At 39.1% G+C, this 19,885-nt stretch overlaps 1 protein-coding gene across 3 annotated transcripts in view; it reads left to right on the top strand.

Moving 5' to 3' along the window:
* The first annotated feature begins 1,345 nt into the window (after positions 1 to 1,345).
* The window catches only part of LOC121523386 (tenascin), a 120,340-nt gene continuing 101,800 nt past the window's right edge, over positions 1,346 to 19,885 (top strand). For 2 of the 3 annotated variants that reach the window (XM_041808255.1, XM_041808253.1), the window contains exons 1-2: positions 1,346 to 1,481; positions 15,763 to 16,068. In XM_041808255.1, coding sequence (XP_041664189.1) covers positions 15,943 to 16,068 — 126 coding nt within the window. In that variant the 5' untranslated portion in view covers positions 1,346 to 1,481; positions 15,763 to 15,942. The remainder of the gene's footprint in view (positions 1,482 to 15,762; positions 16,069 to 19,885) is intronic. The other variant, XM_041808256.1, reaches the window with a different exon arrangement.

The raw sequence follows: 19,885 nt of genomic DNA, 5'->3' as shown, positions 1-19,885 counted from the left end.
GATGGATGGACGATGGATGATGGATGGATGGATGGATGGATGGATGATAGATGGATGGATGGATGGATGATGGATGGATGGATGGATGGATGATAGATGGATGGATGATGGATGGATGGATGATGGATGGATGATGGATGGATGGATGGATGATGGATGGATGGATGGATGGATGATAGATGGATGGATGGATGATAGATGGATGGATGGATGATAGATGGATGATGGATGGATGGATGGATGATGGATGGATGGATGATAGATGGATGGATGGATGATGGATGGATGGATGGATGATAGATGGATGGATGGATGGATGGATGATGGAAGATGGATGGATGGATGGATGATGGATGGATGATGGATGGATGGATGGATGGATGATGGATGGATGGATGATAGATGGATGGATGGATGATAGATGGATGGATGGATGGATGGATGATAGATGGATGGATGGATGGATGGATGATGGATGCATGGATGGATGATGGATGGATGGATGGATGATGGATGGATGGATGGATGGATGGATGGATGGATGATAGATGGATGGATGGATGATGGATGGATGGATGATGGATGGATGGATGATGGATGGATGGATGGATGATGGATGGATGGATGGATGGATGATAGATGGATGGATGGATGATAGATGGATGGATGGATGATGGATGGATGGATGGATGGATGGATGATGGATGGATGATGGATGCATGGATGGATGATGGATGGATGGATGGATGATGGATGGATGGATGGATGGATGATAGATGGATGGATGGATGGATGGATGATGGATGGATGGATGGACACAGACTCCACCCTGACTTGAGCTCACTGAGCCCTGTCTAGACTAGAGGTGTTTTGGCTCTACTCTCTGGTTTCCTGAAGTCTCCCAGTGTAGTTTGACCGTTCAGACTCTGATATCCTCTCCATCCTCTCCCAGCCTGGGTAGATCTGCTCCAGCCTGTCTCTGATCATCATCTCTGATATCCAACACTAAACTACAGTGAGTGTTTGTTTGTGTGTTAGCTCAGGTTCTGGATCAGCTTCACCCACTGATGGAGAGCCGGTCTGTCAGCAGCATCAGCACGTGAGCTCCAAACAACCAGAGAGGAGGAGTAACGTCATGAAGAGTCCAGCAGAGGACACAAACTCCTCCAAACACATAAAAGATCTCAGGCCCCCCTCTCCCCTCAAAAACATCTAAAAATTCAGATGTTTTCCATCCTGATGCTCCGCCCAGGAGGGACCTGTGGAGCACATCCAGTTACATCAGAGAGAGAGAGGAAAAATTCTTCAACTATGAGAAAATTTTACGGCTCTCCTCCCCTCTCTCTCTCTCTCTCTCTCTCTCTCTCTCCCCCCTCTCTGTCCAGTCCTCATCCTCTGCTGCTGCTGGTCAGTCAACAACAGAAACATCTCTGAGACGGGCTTACAGGGAGAGAGAGAGAGCGTCCTGCAGTTCTGAGCAGGTAAGATGATGCTCACCTCATTTATGATGGTTACTTCTGCCTCTCTGACGCTTCTTCATTCAGAAATCAGGGAGAAATTTAATCATTTACACAGATTATCTTCATATTGCATCAAAATACAGGAGGAAAAATAAATTATATTTCAGATTTGGCTGAATTTATCAACTAAAACTGAAAAAAGGGACATTTTTTAGCTCTTTTTTGTCTCATCTTGTTTTTGGCTGGTGTGGCTTTAAATCACGGGTGTCAAACTCATGACCTGGGGGCCAAATGTGGCCCTCAGTGCAGTTTTACCCGGCCCACTAGATCATATCTAAATTAGAGGTGGCTCACCAGAATGAGGTCTGCAGATTTCCTCCAGTATAAAAATGTAAATTTAACCTTGAAGATTAAAAAAAATCCTTGTTAAGTTTTAAAAATCTGAAAAAGTAGAGAATAGAAATAGATAAATGTCAAGCATGAGAGCAAAAAATTAATTTGTTTTCATTTCCTATTTTCATTTGGCATCCCAAGATTATAACCTAAAGTAAGGATTATGACTTTTTATTTCATATTTTGACCTTTTAAATTCATAATTTTGACCTTTTCTCTCATATTTTGACCTTTAAGGTTCACATTTTTTTAAAGTTTAAATCATCTTGTGACCTTTTAAACTCCTAACCGTGACTTTTAATCCCATATTTTCACTTTTAAACTCCTGATCTAGAATTTTTTCTCATATTTTGACCTTTAAACTCATGATTTTAACTCTGTATCTCATATATTTGCCTTTTAAAAACCTTATTTTCTCTTTAACTTTGTACTTCTAATCTGACTTTTTATGTCAGATTTTGGGCCTCTAACTCATTTATTTATTTATGTGGCATTTATTTATTAATTTATTTAAAATGTATTTAGCATGTATTTGACATGGACACACAGTAACATTGATGCTGTAACATTTAATCATTCTGACTTTTTAAAAAATCTTAAAATCACTTATCATCACTGTTTACCTGTGAAAACACGGTTGACAGCTTCTGGTTAAATCTGGACCCTGTTAGTCCCTCAGGTTAGACATGAATCCAGACTTTGGTCCCTGCTGTGGTTGAGTTTGACACCCCTGCTTTAAATGATGTTAGTTAGATAAATAAGTACTGCTTTTGCAGCTAAATGTATGAGTTCTTATAGAGTTTAGCATCCGTTCATCTAAAAACCGAGTTATTTATTTGTTGATGGAAATCCTGAGCACTCATGTGTTCATTATTCTGTCGTTTGTTTAACAGGAGTGGATTTTTTTATGTCACTTTCAGGATTAGAGAATGTAAAGAAAGTATTAATTGCATAGATTTTATCGTATATTGACGACTCTGTCTCACCCTGATTTATCATAAATGATAAATGCTGCTTGATTCTGATTGGCTAGAGCTGGACCTCCTAAAGAGATCAGGGACCCCCATTATCCTGACATTCATGAATATAATGTTGCACACACAAAATGAACACTGCCTAGGGATGCACAGAGAGGGATTTTTGTGGATATTGGAAATGCTGATATTTCTAAACTTTTTTGTATGATTTGTTTAGAATAAATACAGTTTACATTTACGCTAGCACAATCAGCTGATTATACCTCCTGACAGCTGGTTGATGATCAGCTGATAGATGATCAGCTGATAGATGATCAGCTGATAGATGATCAGCTGGTTGATGATCAGCTGGTTGATGATCAGCTGGTTGATGATCAGCTGGTTGATGATCAGCTGATTGTTGATCAGCTGGTTGATGATCAGCTGGTTGATGATCAGCTGGTTGATGATCAGCTGGTTGATGATCAGCTGATTGTTGATCACCTGATTGATGATCAGCTGGTTGATGATCAGCTGGTTGATGATCAGCTGATTGTTGATCAGCTGGTTGATGATCAGCTGATAGATGATCAGCTGGTTGATGATCAGCTGATAGATGATCAGCTGGTTGATGATCAGCTGATAGATGATCAGCTGATAGATGATCAGCTGGTTGATGATCAGCTGATAGATGATCAGCTGATAGATGATCAGCTGGTTGATGATCAGCTGATAGATGATCAGCTGATAGATGATCAGCTGGTTGATGATCAGCTGATAGATGATCAGCTGATAGATGATCAGCTGGTTGATGATCAGCTGATAGATGATCAGCTGGTTGATGATCAGCTGATGCAGGAATGGCTTAAGGTTTTATTTACGTGTTGTCAAACATGTCTACCTCTAGTTTAACCTCTGACCCTGTAAAGTGAAAAGAAATCAGTATTTAGGTTTGTTGTATGACCGCTGGAGGAACCTCCAAACATAAAGCTTATATAAATGTATAATAGTTTAATGTTTAATATTTCTGGGCCGTTTGAGTCTTACCCCTGACACCATTCCCGCATTACTGAAAAAAACATTAAAATCCATAAAAACTAAACTAAAAGGAAGCATTTAGGTAAATCTGAACTAAACTGACAAAGCAGCAGAGCAGAAAACTCATGAAATATTCAAATTTTTCAGAATCTGTTTTATTGATCTCTGTGTCTGCGCTGAAAGATGTCATCAGTCTGTTTCTGATTGTGTTGCTGAATGGACATATGTAGCACATGTAGCATGTGTAGCACATGTAGCACATGGAAAACATGTAGCACATGGAACACATGTAGCATGTGTGGCATGTGAAGCACATGTATCATGTGTAGTACATGTAGCACGTATAGCATATGTAGCACATGTAGCATGTGTAACACGTGTAGCACATGTAGCACATGTAGCATGAAGCAGTGATCCCTCTGCGTAGCTTAGCTGTCCTGACTGTAGGATGCTGGTTGTGTTGCTCGTTGGAAGGTTTCTGTTCTGTTAAACTACAGAGGTCAGAACATGATGTAGTCAGGTTACACTGCCCCCTGTAGGTCATCCATGTACACTACAGAGCTATGTGGACCGATCATTAACTAAACCATCAAATATGATCTGTATCATGATCTCACTGTCAGCAAAAACCAAGACCAGCACCCCAAAATCACCTGGCTGGTGTTGTTCAGCTCCTTTTTATGGCGTTTGATTTTTAATAACAGGAACTGTAGGTTCATGAGAGGATGGTTTGCCTTTATGATGGAAAAGTGGAGCAGCGGTTTCTGACTGAACCTGGCTGACATGGAGGCGTTGGCTGGCTGCTGAGCCTCAGCGCTGAGGTGTTATTGGTAGTGGCAGACTACCAGATGGAAATCAATGCAAATGTAGGAGAAACCACACAGTTGGTGAGTTTTCCCTCCTCACAATAAATACAGAGATCTAGAATATAAAGGCTTTCATGATCTGGTACCTGCGCTCAGTCACCATAAAATAAAATAAAAAAAATCAATGCATTATTAGAACAAAGGTCGAAGCCTCAGGTTATTTATAAAAACCTTTTATAGCAGCTTTACAAACAAGGGTTAACAAAGTTCTTTGACATGCAGAAAAATGAAGCTACAGAACCCAAACAAGGGTTAATGACAGTAGAACAACATTAGGAGAACACTCAAGGTCAGGAACCTACACAAGGGTTAATGACAGTAGAACAACATTAGGAGAACACTCAAGGTCAGGAACCTACACAAGATAAACCCAGACAACATGAGACGTTATGAGAACATCTAAAGAGCTTAGAGTAGTGATACTCAATGCCTGGCTCTCTTGTGATGATTTGTGGCTCTTTTTTAACTTTATCTGAAATATTACTCCCCCAGAAAACCTTAAAGAGGGAAACTTTGACCTTAGAAACTATCCATTGAAAGTCACATTAATCAATTTGTTTCCCACACTCATACAGTTGGCTTTAATTGTCAGCCTTTTTTTTGTCTGTATATTTTCATTGCCCTTGTTAGCTGGATCAGAGCGTCCATCACAGCCGTGTCTGTGTGGGACGAGCTGCTGTAGGAGTTTATTTTGACTTGTGAACGCTGAGCTCAGTGTGAGAAACCAAACCCAGCAGCAGAGTGGTGCTCAGAGTCTTTATGTTGCGTTCAGGGACCTTCTGTTACCCTCGGAGACGCCCAGCTGCAGCAGCAGGGACAGCTGTGAGCAGCAGGTATTTACAGGCTAATTGTTCCTCTGAGGTCAGGGAAGGAGACTCGCTAACGGGCTCAAGTCTAGACGGAGATGTTAAAGAGCAGACCATGACCTCGGTCTGAGCTGGGTCAGTGAGAGAAGGATCCAGATCTACATGCTTTAATGAGTCACTCTGTTGCCCCCCCCTTCTACGACCATGTTTCAGTGTGGGTGTTTAACAGCAGTCTTCTTAGCTGTGTTAGGATCTGTGCATGCTTGGAGACGAGGCTGAATCCCACATTTGTCCTCACATCAGGTCCTGTTTGTGCACTTATCCTTCAAATTCGTATTTCACAGTAGTGAATGGTGAAAAGCAGACAACATCATCCTACCTCTGTTGGACTCGTGAGACAGTGATACTCAGTGTGTGGCTCTTTGGTGATGATTTGAGGCTCTTTACTGATGATTTGAGGCTCTTTACTGATAGTTTGAGGCTCTTTACTGATGATTTGAGGCTCTTTACTGATAGTTTGAGGCTCTTTACTGATGATTTGAGGCTCTTTACTGATAGTTTGAGGCTCTTTACTGATGATTTGAGGCTCTTTGGTGATGATTTGAGGCTCTTTACTGATGATTTGAGGCTCTTTACTGATGATTTGAGGCTCTTTTGTGATGATTTGTGGCTCTTTGGTGATGATTTGTGGCTCTTTGGTGAAGATTTGTGGCTCTTTGGTGATGATTTGAGGCTCTTTTGTGATGATTTGAGACTCTTAAGAGATGATTTGAGGCTCTTTTGTGATGATTTAAGGCTCTTTTGTGATGATTTGAGGCTCTTTTGTGATGATTTGAGGCTCTGTAGTGATATTTCTGGCTCTTTAGTGATGATTTAAGGCTCTTTTGTGATGATTTGAGGCTCTTAAGATATGATTTGAGGCTCTTTAGTGTTGATTTGAGGCTCTTAAGAGATGATTTGAGGCTCTTTTGTGATGATTTGAGGCTCTTTTGTGATGATTTGAGGCTCTTTTGTGATGATTTGAGGCTCTTTAGTGATATTTCTGGCACTTTTTTGATGATTTTAGGCTCTTTTGTGTTGATTTGAGGCTCTTTTGTGATATTTCTGGCACTTTTTTGATGATTTAAGGCTCTTTTGTGATGATTTGAGGCTCTTAAGATATGATTTGAGGCTCTTTAGTGTTGATTTGAGGCTCTGTACTAATGATTTGTGGCTCTTTTGTGATGATTTTAGGCACTTTTGTGATGATTTGTGGCTCTTTTGTGATGATTTGAGTCTCTTTACTGATGATTTGTGGTTCTTTTGTGATGATTTGAGGCTCTTTACTGATGATTTGAGGCTCTTTACTGATAGTTTGAGGCTCTTTACTGATGATTTGAGGCTCTTTACTGATAGTTTGAGGCTCTTTACTGATGATTTGAGGCTCTTTACTGATAGTTTGAGGCTCTTTACTGATGATTTGAGGCTCTTTACTGATGATTTGAGGCTCTTTACTGATGATTTGAGGCTCTTTTGTGATGATTTGTGGCTCTTTGGTGAAGATTTGTGGCTCTTTGGTGATGATTTGAGGCTCTTTTGTGATGATTTGAGACTCTTAAGAGATAATTTTAGGCTCTTTTGTGATGATTTAAGGCTCTTTTGTGATGATTTGAGGCTCTTTTGTGATGATTTGAGGCTCTGTAGTGATATTTCTGGCTCTTTAGTGATGATTTAAGGCTCTTTTGTGATGATTTGAGGCTCTTAAGATATGATTTGAGGCTCTTTAGTGTTGATTTGAGGCTCTTAAGAGATGATTTGAGGCTCTTTTGTGATGATTTGAGGCTCTTTTGTGATGATTTGAGGCTCTTTTGTGATGATTTGAGGCTCTTTAGTGATATTTCTGGCACTTTTTTGATGATTTTAGGCTCTTTTGTGTTGATTTGAGGCTCTTTTGTGATATATCTGGCACTTTTTTGATGATTTAAGGCTCTTTTGTGATGATTTGAGGCTCTTAAGATATGATTTGAGGCTCTTTAGTGTTGATTTGAGGCTCTTTACTAATGATTTGTGGCTCTTTTGTGATGATTTTAGGCACTTTTGTGATGATTTGTGGCTCTTTTGTGATGATTTGAGTCTCTTTACTGATGATTTGTGGTTCTTTTGTGATGATTTGAGGCTCTTTACTGATGATTTGTGGCTCTTTGTTGATGATTTGAGGCTCTTTTGTGATGATTTGAGGCTCTGTAGTGATATTTCTGGCTCTTTTGTGATGATTTGAGGCGCTTAAGATATGATTTGAGGCTCTTTTGTGTTGATTTGAGGCTCTTTTGTGATGATTTGAGGCACTTTTGTGATGATTTGTGGCTCTTTTGTGATGATTTGAGGCTCTTTAGTGATATTTCTGGCACTTTTTTGATGATTTGAGGCTCTTTTGTGTTGATTTGAGGCTCTTTTGTGATATTTCTGGCACTTTTTTTGATGATTTTAGGCTCTTTTGTGATGATTTGAGGCTCTGTAGTGATATTTCTGGCTCTTTTGTGATGATATGAGACTCTTTTGTGATGATTTGAGGCTCTTAAGATATGATTTAAGGCTCTTTTGTGATGATTTGAGGCTCTTTTGTGATGATTTGAGGCTCTGTAGTGATATTTCTGGCTCTTTAGTGATGATTTAAGGCTCTTTTGTGATGATTTGAGGCTCTTAAGATATGATTTGAGGCTCTTTAGTGTTGATTTGAGGCTCTTAAGAGATGATTTGAGGCTCTTTTGTGATGATTTTAGGCACTTTTGTGATGATTTGTGGCTCTTTGGTGATGATTTGTGGCTCTGTAGTGATGATTTGAGACTCTTAAGAGATGATTTGAGGCTCTTTTGTGATGATTTGAGGCTCTTTTGTGTTGATTTGAGACTCTTAAGAGATGATTTGAGGCTCTTTTGTGTTGATTTGAGACTCTTAAGAGATGATTTGAGGCTCTTTTGTGTTGATTTGAGGCTCCTAAGAGATGATTTGAGGCTCTTTTGTGATGATTTGTGGCACTTTTGTGATGATTTGAGGCTCTTTTGTGATGATTTGAGGCTCTTTTGTGATGATTTGTGGCGCTTTTGTGATGATTTGAGGCTCTTTACTAATGATTTGTGGCTCTTTTGTGATGATTTGAGGCTCTTTTGTGATGATTTGAGGCTTTTTAATGATATTTCTGGCTCTTTTGTGATGATTTTAGGCTCTTTTGTGATGATTTGAGGCTCTTAAGATATGATTTGAGGCTCTTTTGTGTTGATTTGAGGCTCCTAAGAGATGATTTGAGGCTCTTTTGTGATGATTTGTGGCACTTTTGTGATGATTTGAGGCTCTTTACTGATGATTTAAGGCTCTTTTGTGATGATTTGAGGCTCTTAAGATATGATGTGAGGCTCTTTTGTGATGATTTGAGGCTCTTAAGAGATGATTTGAGGCTCTTTTATGATGATTTGAGGCTCTGTAGTGATGATTTGAGGCACTTTTGTGATGATTTGTGGCTCTTTTGTGATGATTTGAGGCTCCTAAGATATGATTTGAGGCTCTTTTGTGATGATTTGAGGCTCTTTAGTGATGATTTGTGGTTCTTTGTGATGATTTGTGGCTCTTCTGTGATGATTTGGGGTTCTTAAGAGATTATTTGAGGCTTGTTTATGATGATTTGAGAATATTTTGTGATGATTTGTGGCTCTTTTGTGATGATTTGAGGCTCTGTAGTGATGATTTCTTGCTTTTTTGTGCTGTTTGAGGCTCTTTTGTGATGATTTGGGGTTGTTAAGAGATTATTTGAGGCTCGTTTGTGATGATTTGAGAATATTTTGTGATGATTTGAGGCTCATTTTTGATGATTTCAGGCTTGTTTGTGGTGATTTGAGGCTCTTTTGTGATGATTTGAGGTTCTGTAGTGATGATTTGAGGCTCATTTGTGATGATTTTAAGGCTTATTTCTGATTTTTTGAGGCTCTTTCGTGATGATTTCTTGCTTTTTTGTAGTGTTTGCAGCTCTTTTGCGATGATTTGGGGTTCATAAGAGATTATTTGAGGCTCTTTTGTGATGATTTGTGGTTCGTTTCTGATGATTTGTGGCTCTTTTGTGATGATTTATGGCTCTTTTGTGATGATTTATGGCTCTTTTGTGATGATTTGAGATTCTTTTGTGATAATTTCAGGCTCTGTTGTTATGATTTGAGGCTTGTTTGTCATTATTTGAGGCTCTTTTGTGATGATTTTAGGCTCTTTAGTGATGATTTGAGGCTCATTTGTGATGATTTCAGGCTCTTTTGTGATGATTTGGGGTTCTTAAGAGATGATTTGAGGTTCGTTTGTGATGATTTGAGGCTCTTTAGTGATGATTTGTGGCTCTTTTGTGATGATTTGAGGCTCTTTAGTGATGATTTCTTGCTCTTTTGGGCTGTTTGTGGCTTTTTTGTGATGATTTGGGGTTCTTAAGAGATTATTTGAGGCTTGTTTATGATGATTTGAGAATATTTTGTGATGATTTGTGGCTCTTTTGTGATGATTTAAGGGACTTCAGTGATGATTGGAGGCTTTTTAGGGATGATTTGAGGCTGTTTTGTGATGATTTGAGGCTCTGTAGTGATGATTTGTGGCTCTTTTGTGATGATTTGAGGCTCTGTAGTGATGATTTCTTGCTTTTTTGTGCTGTTTGAGGCTCATTTGTGATGATTTGGGGTTGTTAAGAGATTATTTGAGGCTCGTTTGTGATGATTTGAGAATGTTTTGTGATGATTTGTGGCTCTTTTATGATGATTTGAGAATGTTTTGTGATGATTTGTGGCTCTTTTGTGATGATTTGAGGCTCTGTAGTGATGATTTGAGATTCTGTAGTGACGATTTCAGGCTCTTTTGTGATGATTTGGGGTTCTTAAGAGGTAATTTGAGGCTTGTTTATGATGATTTGAGAATATTTTGTGATGATTTGTGGCTCTTTTGTTATGATTTGGGAATATTTTGTGATGATTTGTGGCTCTTTTGTGATGATTTGAGGCTCTGTAGTGATGATTTGAGGCAGTTTAGTGAGGATTTGAGGCTCTTTAGTGATGATTTCTTGCTTTTTTGTGCTGTTTGTGGCTCTTTTGTGATGATTTGGGGTTCTTAAGGATTATTTGAGGCTCGTTTGTGATGATTTGAGAATATTTTGTGATGATTTGTGGCTCTTTTGTGATGATTTGAGAATATTTTATGATGATTTAAAGCACTTCAGTGATGATTGGAGGCTTTTTCGGGATGATTTGAGGCTCCTTAATGAGGATTTGAGACTTTTTTGTCACTGGTATCCTGTTTTTCCCCATTTTCAGATGTTTTTGCCTCTTTTATCCTGCTTTTTGTAATTTGTGATATTTTGCCTTTTTGCCACTTTTCGCCCATTTAAGCCATGTCTTGCCATTAAACGCCACTTTTCCCATTTTTTCCACACTTTGCTGCTTTTTGCCCGTTTTAGCCACATATATATCTCATTTTTGTCACTTCACATCCATTTCTGCCATTTTTTTCCCCGTTTTAGTCACTTTATACCCAGTTTTTGCCTTTTCTATGCCTTTTTTACCCCTTTCACCCATTTTTTTGCCACTTGTTGACCTATCTTGCCAGCTTTAACTTATTTATATTACCACTTTAACCCATTTTTCACCTCTGAGGTTGTGGCTTTTGCAGATTTATTTTCCACCAGTGTGGCTCTTTGGTTGAGCAGGCTTGAGTATCACTGCTGTGAGGCATCGTCTGTATCTCTGCAGATTTATGGATCACAGTCACGTCTGGAAGAGGAAACCAGAGGAGATCGTGTTGATCCAACTATCAGAACACAAGCCTGCAGCCCTGAGTATGAAGAAGCAGCAGGACTGACCCTTAAAGATTCCCCTCAGCCCTGTAAATACAGCCTGTCTGGTTCAGGTCCAGGCTAGTCCTCATGAAGGAATCCCTCTCCTCCTGTGGCTGGACTCGCTCCGTCACCTCTCCAGCAGCGCTCTGGATGATGTGAGTCCGTTGGCGTGGACTGGACTCAGCGCTGTGAGCTGTGAGCAGCTGGTTTCTGCATTCAGACCTGCTCCTGGACTCAAGTCTGGTTGCAGATCTCTTTGGTTTGAACCTGCTTTGGTTCTAGATCCCTCAGAGGGATCTCTCAGGATTCTCTGAGCTTCTGTCAGCGTGGAGGAGGAAACTCCAGCTGATAACAGTTTGTTCTTAGTGAGTTTATAATAACATTGATAAACATCCATGCATTTACTCCAGGAGGCCACCGTTCTTTCTAAAGCTGCAGCTATCTTACTCAGTTACAGCTTTAACCAATGAACGTCTCACTGCTGATACCCATGATCAGTCAACATGACCCCAATTCCAAAAACGTTGGGGCGCACTGCTGTGTAAAATGTAAATAAAACCATAAGTCAGTGATTGAAATAAACTCAGTTTTACTCTGACATGTTGTTTCTGTTCTACTGTGGATCAAGTATGAGAGTTTTACCAGTTCATGAAAATATGAGCTCATTCTGAATCTGATGACAGCAACACATCTCAGAAAAGTAGGGACGGGTCCATGTTTACAGCATCCCCTCTTCTATAACAACATTCTGTAAACACCTGGGAGGTGAGGAGAGAACTGTTGTCCCATTCTTGTCTGATGAAGGATTCTAGCTGGGTCTTCTTTGCTCCAAATGTTTTCTATTAGTGAAAGATCTGGACTGCAGGTAGACCAGTTCAGGACCCGGACTGTTCTGCTGTTAAGCCATGCTGTTGTGATGGATGTGGTCTGTGGTTTAGCATGGTCCTGACAGAGACGTTGTCTGGATGGGAGCATATGTGGCTCTAAAAGCTCTCTCTACTTTTCAGCATTGATAGTTCCAGATGTTAGAGCTGCCCACGCCATAGGCACTAATGGAACCCCATACCATCAGAGATGCAGGCTTTAGACCTGAGCCAGGAGAACCAGCTGGATGCTCCAGATCCTCTTTAGACCACAGGACACGGCGTCCAAGGTTTCCTCTGACCACAGAACAGTTTTCCATGTTTCCTCTGACCACAGAACAGTTTTCCATGTTTCCTCAGTCCATGTTAAATGAGCTTTGGTCCAGAGAAGACGGACCACGGTGTTTCTGGATCCTGGTCACATATGGCTTCTTCTCTCCATGATCCAGCTTTAACTGTCATTGGTGGATGGCACGGCCAACTGTGTTGACAGACGATGATTTCTGGAATGTTCCTGAGCCCATGCAGTGATTTCACTACAGAATCATGCCTGTTTTTAATGACGTGGCCCCTGAGGGCCCCTGAGGGCCCCTTCAGCCTTGTCCCTTCTCTCAGAGATTTCTCCAGATTCTCTGAACCTGTTGATGATATTATGAACTGGAGATGGAGGAGATTCAGAGTCTGAGGAACATTTTCTGAAATTGTTCCTCAGTTTTTAGATTCATCTTTACTTCAGAGAGACTCTGCCTCTCTAAAATGTTCCTTTTATACCCAGTCATGTGACTGACCTGTTGATAATTAACCTGATTAGCTGCTAAATGCTCCTCCAGCTGTTTCTCTTACTTTTGCCGGTGTTGGCTCTTTCTCTTGCTGCAGAGTGCTGTGTTGTGTTATCAGACACTTGTATATAATAGAATAATAATCTGAGCCTTTTTATTCTGGTTGTTCCTCTGTATCAGAACGCAGCCTTTCCTGCCTTCTCGCAACCTTTAGGTTTCAGTCCTTTACATGTAGAAGTGAGAACCATGTTCTTTAAAACAGCAGACTCCCCCCTTAAAGACCCTTTAGTTGTTGCTAATGTCTGCAGTAATAACCTGAACGTCTGCAGTAATAATGTGTGCAGTAATAATGTCTGCAGTAATAATGTCTGCAGTAATAATGTCTGCAGTAATAATGTCTGCAGTAATAATGTCTGCAGTAATAATGTCTGCAGTAATAATGTCTGCAGTAATAATGTCTGCAGTAATAATGTCTGCAGTAATAATATCTGCAGTAATAATGTGTGCAGTAATAATGTCTGCAGTAATAATGTCTGCAGTAATAATGTCTGCAGTAATAATGTCTGCAGTAATAATGGCTGCAGTAATAATATCTGCAGTAATAATGGCTGCAGTAATAATGTCTTCAGTAATAATGTCTGCAGTAATAATGGCTGCAGTAATAATATCTGCAGTAATAATGTCTGCAGTAATAATGGCTGCAGTAATAATGTCTTCAGTAATAATGTCTGCAGTAATAATGGCTGCAGTAATAATGTGTGCAGTAATAATGTCTGCAGTAATAATGTCTGCAGTAATAATGGCTGCAGTAATAATGTCTGCAGTAATAATGGCTGCAGTAATAATGTCTGCAGTAATAATGTCTGCAGTAATAATGTCTGCAGTAATAATGTCTGCAGTAATAATGGCTGCAGTAATAATGTCTGCAGTAATAATGTCTGCAGTAATAATGGCTGCAGTAATAATGTCTGCAGTAATAATGGCTGCAGTAATAATGTCTGCAGTAATAATGGCTGCAGTAATAATGTCTTCAGTAATAATGTCTGCAGTAATAATGTCTGCAGTAATAATGTCTGCAGTAATAATGGCTGCAGTAATAATATCTGCAGTAATAATGTCTGCAGTAATAATGGCTGCAGTAATAATGTCTTCAGTAATAATGTCTGCAGTAATAATGGCTGCAGTAATAATGTCTGCAGTAATAATGTCTGCAGTAATAATGTCTGCAGTAATAATGGCTGCAGTAATAATGTCTGCAGTAATAATGGCTGCAGTAATAATGTCTGCAGTAATAATGTCTGCAGTAATAATGTGTGCAGTAATAATGTCTGCAGTAATAATGTCTGCAGTAATAATGTCTGCAGTAATAATGGCTGCAGTAATAATGGCTGCAGTAATAATGTCTGCAGTAATAATGGCTGCAGTAATAATGGCTGCAGTAATAATATCTGCAGTAATAATGTCTGCAGTAATATTGGCTGCAGTAATAATGTCTTCAGTAATAATGTCTGCAGTAATAATGGCTGCAGTAATAATATCTGCAGTAATAATGTCTGCAGTAATAATGGCTGCAGTAATAATGTCTTCAGTAATAATGTCTGCAGTAATAATGGCTGCAGTAATAATATCTGCAGTAATAATGTCTGCAGTAATAATGGCTGCAGTAATAATGTCTTCAGTAATAATGTCTGCAGTAATAATGGCTGCAGTAATAATATCTGCAGTAATAATGTCTGCAGTAATAATGGCTGCAGTAATAATGTCTTCAGTAATAATGTCTGCAGTAATAATGGCTGCAGTAATAATGTCTGCAGTAATAATGTGTGCAGTAATAATGTCTGCAGTAATAATGGCTGCAGTAATAATGGCTGCAGTAATAATGTGTGCAGTAATAATGTCTGCAGTAATAATGTCTGCAGTAATAATGTCTGCAGTAATAATGTCTGCAGTAATAATGTCTGCAGTAATAATGTGTGCAGTAATAATGTCTGCAGTAATAATGTCTGCAGTAATAATGTCTGCAGTAATAATGTGTGCAGTAATAATGGCTGCAGTAATAATGTCTGCAGTAATAATATCTGCAGTAATAATGTGTGCAGTAATAATGGCTGCAGTAATAATGTCTGCAGTAATAATGTGTGCAGTAATAATGTCTGCAGTAATAATGGCTGCAGTAATAATGTCTGCAGTAATAATATCTGCAGTAATAATGTGTGCAGTAATAATATCTGCAGTAATAATGTCTGCAGTAATAATGGCTGCAGTAATAATGGCTGCAGTAATAATGTCTGCAGTAATAACCTGAATGGTTGTTGTCAAACATAAGAAGACTCAGAGCACATGTAGTGGAAACAGTAACGAGGAACACGCTGACAGATGTTGGTTTCTGAAAACCAAACAAACGTCTTTAGAGCTTAACGTTGGCCCTGCAGGGAAAATCCCAGCCAATCAGGAGCAGAGTGGCCTGACAGAGCCAAACAAATGAGACATGAGGATCTATTTCATTTAAGCAGCGCTCGTATGCCGAGATAAATTAACCCTTTAATGCTCCTTTGACTCGTGTGCCACCGACACGTGCAGCGCCATCGTCACACACTCCTGGCCCAGACCAGGCTGGTTTTTCCGTGGTGTTTTACGGGCCGCCGTGCTGCACTGACAGCCCGTAAACGGCTAATGACCCTGTTTCTGCTAATTGTGACTGAAGTGGAGTCTGCTGAGCTCAGCAGAAACTTTAACACGGCTCTACATGCGCCTCTGCCCCCTTACAGGAGAGAAAATCCATAGAGAGAGGATCCACCTGTCCAGAGACCATACTCTGATCAGCTACAGAGAGGCCAGCAGTCCTTCATCATCATCATCATCATCATCATCATCATCATCATCGTTTCTACGGCCCTTTTTATCCCACACATCCTGAGGAGGATCTGTACCACCGGTCCAACCAGGTCATGTCTCCCTCCCTCCTCCTTGTCCTCCTCCTGGCTGCTCCCGCCGTCATGATCCCCTCCACGTCCCGGGAGTTAGAGGTCAGGGGTCAAAGGACACCCAGGGACACCAAGCAGGACTCCATCAAGGTGAGTCTGAGGTTAAATCTGGACCCATGGACTTGGACTTGAGAGTTAAGTTGGCTGTTCCTTTGACCTTCTAAATGTTTTCCCTGTTTCCTTTTATTATCATTATTATTATTGTTATTATTAGCATTATTATCATTATTATTATCATTATATTATTATTGTTATTATTATTAGTATTATTGACCTCTTTTAACTCCTAACTTTGAATTTTATCTCATTTTCTACATTTTAAACTAATGATTTCAATGTTTATCTCATAATCTGATTGTTGAATATCATGATTTTGATTTTTATCTCAGTTTTGCTGACCATTTCAACTCCTAATGTTCACTTTTATAACATATTCAAAACTTTAAAACTCATGATTTGGACTTTTATCTTACATTTTGACTGTTAAAATCATGGTGTCAGTATTCTATCTCATATTTTGACTTTTAAAAACATTATTTTGACTTTAAATGTCATATTTTTACCTTTAAAACTTATAAGTTTGACCTTTTATCTCAGATGTTGAGTTTTTAATTTATCATGTGGATGTTTTATTCTCTAAATCATTGAGGTTGACAGTCAATGGTTAAACTCTGACCCTGTTAGGCCCTCAGGTTAGACCTGAATCCAGAATCCGCCCCCTGCTGTTGTTTAGTCTGACACCCCTGATCTAAAGGATTGTAAGGACACAAGTCAGGACATCTTTGCATCTTGCAGTGATGAAGGTGCGGCTGCATCGGCGTGCAGGGGTTAGCACTGTGGTCTCACAGTAAGAAGGATCCAGCTCAGAATCCTGGTCAGGTGGGCTTTTCCTCAGGATTTAATAGGGGTGTAGAGGTTTTCATACTGTACTGATGTGGTACAGACCTCTCAACAGTACAGAAGTGCACTGAACTAATCCATGTGGAGCAAAGAACCAGGAGTACAGTCCACCATCATGGCAACCACAGTAACAACAGCAATGCCAGTAATGAGAGTAACAACAGTAATGACAGTAACAACAGTAACAACAGTAATGACAGTGACAACAGTAATGACAGTAATGACAGTAAGTATAGTAACAATAGTAACCACAGTAATGACAGTAACAACACTAACAACAATAATGACAGTACTGACAGTAACAACAGCAATGCCAGTAATGAGAGTAACAACAGTAATGACAGTAATGAAAGTAATGACAGTAACAACAGTAACCACAGTAATGACAGTAACAACACTAACAACGACAATGACAGTACTGACAGGAACAACAGTAATGACAGCAATGATAGTAACAACAGTAATGACAGTAATGACAGTAACGTTAGTAACAACAGTAACTACAGTAACAGCAGTAAAGACAGTTATGACAGAAACGAAAGTAACAACAGTAATGATAGTAGCGACAGTAATGACATCAATGACAGTAACAACAGTAACAACAGTAATGACAGCAATGACATTTACAGCAGTAACAACAGTTATGACAGAAAAGAAAGTAACAACAGTAATGATAGTAGCGACAGTAATGACAGTAACAACAGTAACAGCAGTAAAAGACAGTTATGACAGAAATGAAAGTAACAACAGTAATGACAGTAATGACAGTAACGTTAGTAACAACAGTAACGACAGTAACAACAGTAATGACAGTAATGACAGTAACGTTAGTAACAACAGTAACGACAGTAACAACAGTAATGACAGTAATGACAGTAACGTTAGTAACAACAGTAACTACAGTAACAACAGTAATGACAGTAATGACAGTAACGTTAGTAACAACAGTAACGACAGTAACAACAGTAATGACAGTAATGACAGTAACGTTAGTAACAACAGTAACTACAGTAACAACAGTAATGACAGTAATGACAGTAACAACAGTAACAGCAGTAAAGACAGTGACAACAGTAACAACAGTAATGACAGTAATGACAGTGACAACAATAATGACAGTAACAACAGTAACAACAGTAATGACAGTAACAATAGTAACAACAGTAATGACAGCAATGACAGTTACAACAGTAACAACAGTAATGATAGTAACGACAGTAATGATAGTAACGACAGTAATGACAGTAACAACAGTAATGACAGTTACAACACTAACAACAATAATGGCAGTACTGACAGTAACAACAGCAATGCCAGTAATGAGAGTAACAACAGTAATGACAGCAATGACAGTTACAGCAGTAATGACAGTTATGACCGAAACAAAAGTAACAACAGTAATGACAGTAACAACAGTAAGGATAGTAACGACAGTAACAATAGTAACAACAGTAATGACAGTAACAACAGTAACAACAGCAATGACAGTAACAACAGTAACAACAATAACCACAGTAACAACAGTAACAACGGTGACGACAGTAACGACAGTAACAACAGTAACCACACTAATGACAGTAACAACACTAACAACAACAGTGACAGTACTGACAGGAACAACAGTAATGACAGCACTGACAGTTACAGCAGTAAATACAGCTATGACAGAAACGAAATTAACAACAGTAATGACAGTAACAACAGTAATGATAGTAACGACAGTAATGACATCAATGACACCTACAACAGTAACAACAGTAATGACAGTAACAACAGTAACAACAGTAATGACAGTAACAATAGTAACAACAGTAATGACAGTAATGACAGTGACAACAATAATGACAGTAACAACAGTAATGACAGTAGCAACAGTAACGCCAGTAACAACAGTAATGACAGTAACAACAGTAACAACAGTAATGACAGTAACAATAGTAACAACAGTAATGACAGTAACAACAGTAACAACAATAACCACAGTAACGACAGTAACAACGGTGACGACAGTAACGACAGTAACAACAGTAATGACAGTAATGACAGTAACAACAGTAACCACAGTAATGACAGTAACAACACTAACAACAACAATGACAGTACTGACAGGAACAACAGTAATGACAGCAATGACAGTTACAGCAGTAATGACAGTTATGACCGAAACAAAAGTAACAACAGTAATGACAGTAACAACAGTAAGGATAGTAACGACAGTAATGACATCAATGACAGTAACAACAGTAACAGCAGTAAAGACAGTTACGACAGAAATGAAAGTAACAACAGTAATGACAGTAATGACAGTAATGACAGTAACATTAGTAACAACAGTAACGACAGTAACAACAGTAATGACAGTAACAACAGTAATGACAGTAACAACAGTAATGACAGCTACAACAGTAACAACAGTAATGACAGTAACAACACTAACAACGACAATGACAGTACTGACAGGAACAACAGTAATGACAGTAATGAAAGTAATGACAGTAGCAACAGTTATGACTGTACCAACAGTAATGACAGTAGTGACAGTAACAACAGTCATGACAGTGATGACAGTAACAACAATAACAACAGTAATGACAGTAACAACACTAACAACGACAATGACAGTACTGACAGGAACAACAGTAATGACAGTAATGAAAGTAATGACAGTAGCAACAGTTATGACAGTAACAACAGTAATGACAGTAGTGACAGTAACAACAGTCATGACAGTGATGACAGCAACAACAGTAACAACAGTAATGACAGCTACAACAGTAACAACAGTAACAACAGTAATGACAGTTACAACAGTAAAAACAGTAATGACAGTAATGAAAGTAATGACAGTAGCAACAGTTATGACAGTAACAACAGTAATGACAGTAGTGACAGTAACAACAGTCATGACAGTGATGACAGTAACAACAGTAACAACAGTAATGACAGTTACAACAGTAACAACAGTAATGACAGTAACAACAGTAACGACAGTAACAACAGTAACAAT

The sequence above is a fragment of the Cheilinus undulatus genome, linkage group 16 (genome assembly GCF_018320785.1).
Source record: "Cheilinus undulatus linkage group 16, ASM1832078v1, whole genome shotgun sequence".
Taxonomy (NCBI): domain Eukaryota; kingdom Metazoa; phylum Chordata; class Actinopteri; order Labriformes; family Labridae; genus Cheilinus; species Cheilinus undulatus.
This window is presented reverse-complemented; position numbering and strand designations above follow the sequence as displayed.